At 32.3% G+C, this 3,379-nt stretch overlaps 1 protein-coding gene across 1 annotated transcript in view; it reads right to left on the reverse strand.

Annotated features, from left to right (window-relative positions):
* The window catches only part of LOC107685525 (RNA-binding protein 20-like), a 61,059-nt gene extending 57,994 nt beyond the window's left edge, over positions 1 to 3,065 (reverse strand). The window contains exon 1 of the mRNA XM_016482129.1: positions 2,980 to 3,065. Coding sequence (XP_016337615.1) covers positions 2,980 to 3,065 — 86 coding nt within the window. The remainder of the gene's footprint in view (positions 1 to 2,979) is intronic.
* Positions 3,066 to 3,379: the final 314 nt, after the last annotated feature.

A 3,379-nucleotide genomic window follows, 5' to 3' on the forward strand; every position in this document is an offset into this window, starting at 1 on the left:
TAAATATATCAATTTTTGACTAGGTTAGGTTGCATTTTACAATTTTAGCATTTAAGAATGATTAAGAATGATTTAAGAATAATTTATGAAGGATTGTGTGACACTGAAGACTGGAATAATGATGCATCACAGGAATAAATCACATTTTTAAATATTTTCAAAAAGAAAAAAAGTGATTTTAAATTGTAATAATATTTTACAATATTATTTATTTACTTATTTCAAATAATTGCTGCCTTGTTGAGCATAAGAGACATTTAAAAATCTGAATTATTCCAAACTTTTGTCCAGCTGGTTTCTGCAGGTTTTATGAAGGTATATTTAAGACCTTTTTAAGACTACATAAAGAAAATTTAAGAAACGCAATGTGTATGTGTATGTTTGAAAATGAAACTTCCAATAATTCTCCATTGCTTTTTAATTCATTGTATATAAAAAAAATTGCTTAAGATTTGAAGTTATATTTCCAATCACTAGAATGTGTAAATAACTTGTACTGTGCTTTCGGATCTCACTGCAAAAGTGATGTTCTTCATCTTTATTTTTGTCTTGTTTTCCAGTGCATATGTCTAAAGATTCTTAAATCAAGAAGCAAAATGACATAAGAAGTCTTGTTTTCTGTGAAACTGATCAAAATGAAGTGAGATTATGATTACAAAAGAACGAATATCTGCCAGTAGGCTAAGAAAAAACTATTTACATTACATTTAGCAGACACTTATCTAAAGCGACTTACAAAAGAGGAACAACTTAAATCAAAGGGAAAACAAGTTTTCATACCCCATTGACATATTTGTTCTTGTTTTAAGCATAAACTTGGTTCATTTTGATCCATTTCTCAGAAAACAAAGATTCATATCTTCATTTTGCATCTCAAGTAAACACATCTTGATTAAAGGATATTTGTATTGGAAAACAAGACAGAAATACTGAGGAAGATAATGCCTGCAACATTACATGCTGTGATTAAATTTAAGTTTCTGCTCTGATTTAAGACCTTTTTAAGGCCTTCATTTGTGGAAGGGTGAATTAAGACCTGCAGAAACCCTGTTTATATATTTATTTTCATATATATATATATATATATATATATATATCACACACACACACACACACTAACAATCAATAATGAAGTGTAGCGTGGATATATGCAACTTAAGACACCTTTCACTTGCTCACAGGAAGAGTTGTGCAAAAACAGAGAATGTTGATGGGTTAAAATAGAATCAGTGGCCGGCACGACCATAAACGGACACCTTTTTAGCGCTGCAACAATATTGGTGTCCACATTTGTCAGTAACACACACGGAAGAGTCGTGTGCTTCTATACATCAGCCACTGGTGACCCTACAGGGGGTTTTCACTCAAGACTGCATATTACTGCCATGTTCGTCCGGTATACAGGGCTAATTTTGTTTGCCCGTATTAGAGCTCACGTAGTACTCCTCAAATGACGTACTCTAGTGAATGTGCAGGATATTTACAAAATAAATCGTTCTTTAGACAACTTGCCTATGCAACCATCTAAACTACTGTTTATAATACAAAATATATATTAACTGCAAAAACACAGTATTGAATACAAGTGTTTCTGCATGATTAGTATTATATTTCGACCAGTGCTAAGTGATTTCATAGAGAGGCATGTTGCAGGAATGTGGTCATCACATGCACACACATCAGCACTGATTACGCCGTGTGCCATTTATCTTTTACAAGCATATAGCAGTTTGTCACTAGTAACATCTGCTGAAAACATTCAGCGGGGCCACATACATGGCTCACATGTGCTGTCCATCTGTGGAAACCCAAGTTCATCATTTTTCACTTTTCTTTGCTTTCTTCAGAAGTGATTCAACTTGTCAAAACAATGAAAGGGTAGTTATTTTCTGTCATATCCTATATTCTACAACATTAAATCAGTAGTGTAAATTAGTGTTTTAGTAGAAAGTGTTTTAATGCATGCATTAAAGAGAATATTTACTTTTAGATCATTTATTAAGCAAGACATGCAAACTAATTCTAGAGTTTGAGTTTACTTTTCTTAAATTATTATTTTTTTTTATTTAAGAGTGTTAAATAATGTTAATTTTGCAATTAATACAACTGAAAAGTTTTTTAAACCTTCTGTAGCTATTCAACAACTTTGTCTACTCAAATGTCAGTTTTAAAATAAAGAACATTATTCCATAATAATCCGTAATGTTAATAATTACATTTAACAATCTTATTAATGTCCGTTTCAGATTTAACTGAATATAAATATATAAGAAAAAATATATATATTTTTTTCATTTCAGTAGCCTACTTAACAGTCCCGTTAACTGTTGTCACAAAATTTGACCAGATCAATTTCCAATAAATACTATTATTTATTCCATAATTATCAGTAAGGAATGGTAATTATTATTAATAATTACATGTAAAAAAAAACTTTACTGGATTTTTATTTATTTATTTATTTTTTCAGTATTTAACTTGTTACTTATCACAAATTGTTACCTGGTCGATTATTAACTGAACCAAGGACATATATTCAGTGTTAGCTAAAACAGAACCAATGTTAGAAAAAAAAAGAAGTCAATTTAAAAGTAAACTGACAACAGAATACAAAAATGCATTAAAATAAACATGTATAATATAGATGATGTAATAAAATGAAGCAATTGATTATATTAAAATTATACTGCATTAAATTTAAAATAGGTGAATTGCATGTTTCCATTTGTGATTAGACAAAGCATGATGGAATAAGCAGGTAGGAATGATAACTGTGTTTAGACCTTTGGCTACAATAATACTGCTCAGACATGCAGGGGAACTCAAAGTTACACTCATCAAACCAATCCATCATCCCAGTGTCTCGAGAGGAACCGTGCGACATCAAGTGTTTAGAAGATTTCTTAATATACTCATTAATAAATTGATTTTACATACATGCAACACAAACTACTTTTCCCACAGCAGCACATTACTTACCTCTGGAGGTGTTCAGTGAAAGCTTTCTCAACATTCATTTTTGACTGGCCGTTCTCAAAAACACCCTTGTCCCAAGTTTGCTTCATGGTAGAAATAGCTTTCTACCCAAAAAACAAAATCCAATGAGTCTCTCCTTAAATGTTACAGGAGGTTTTTCTGCACTCAAGCCCAATGGAGGTCCAGTCTTTCCGTGCAGCCGTGTTGTTTTGAATCGGCCTCCAGTGCCTCTGGGATCAGCAGCGGTACTGAAAGTTAGTCCACTCGCGCCCTCTCACTGAGCTTCAGCCAGACCCTCAAACGTCTAAAAAAAAGGGTGGATAAAAAAGGGTGCTCAAAGGGGCTGGTGGTAAAGCTGGAGGAATACGACATGAAGCAGGGATGTTAAAGGCACTTGACCATT

This window comes from Sinocyclocheilus anshuiensis, unplaced genomic scaffold (assembly GCF_001515605.1).
Source record: "Sinocyclocheilus anshuiensis isolate Anshui unplaced genomic scaffold, SAMN03320099.WGS_v1.1 scaffold826, whole genome shotgun sequence".
NCBI classification, from domain to species: Eukaryota; Metazoa; Chordata; class Actinopteri; order Cypriniformes; family Cyprinidae; genus Sinocyclocheilus; species Sinocyclocheilus anshuiensis.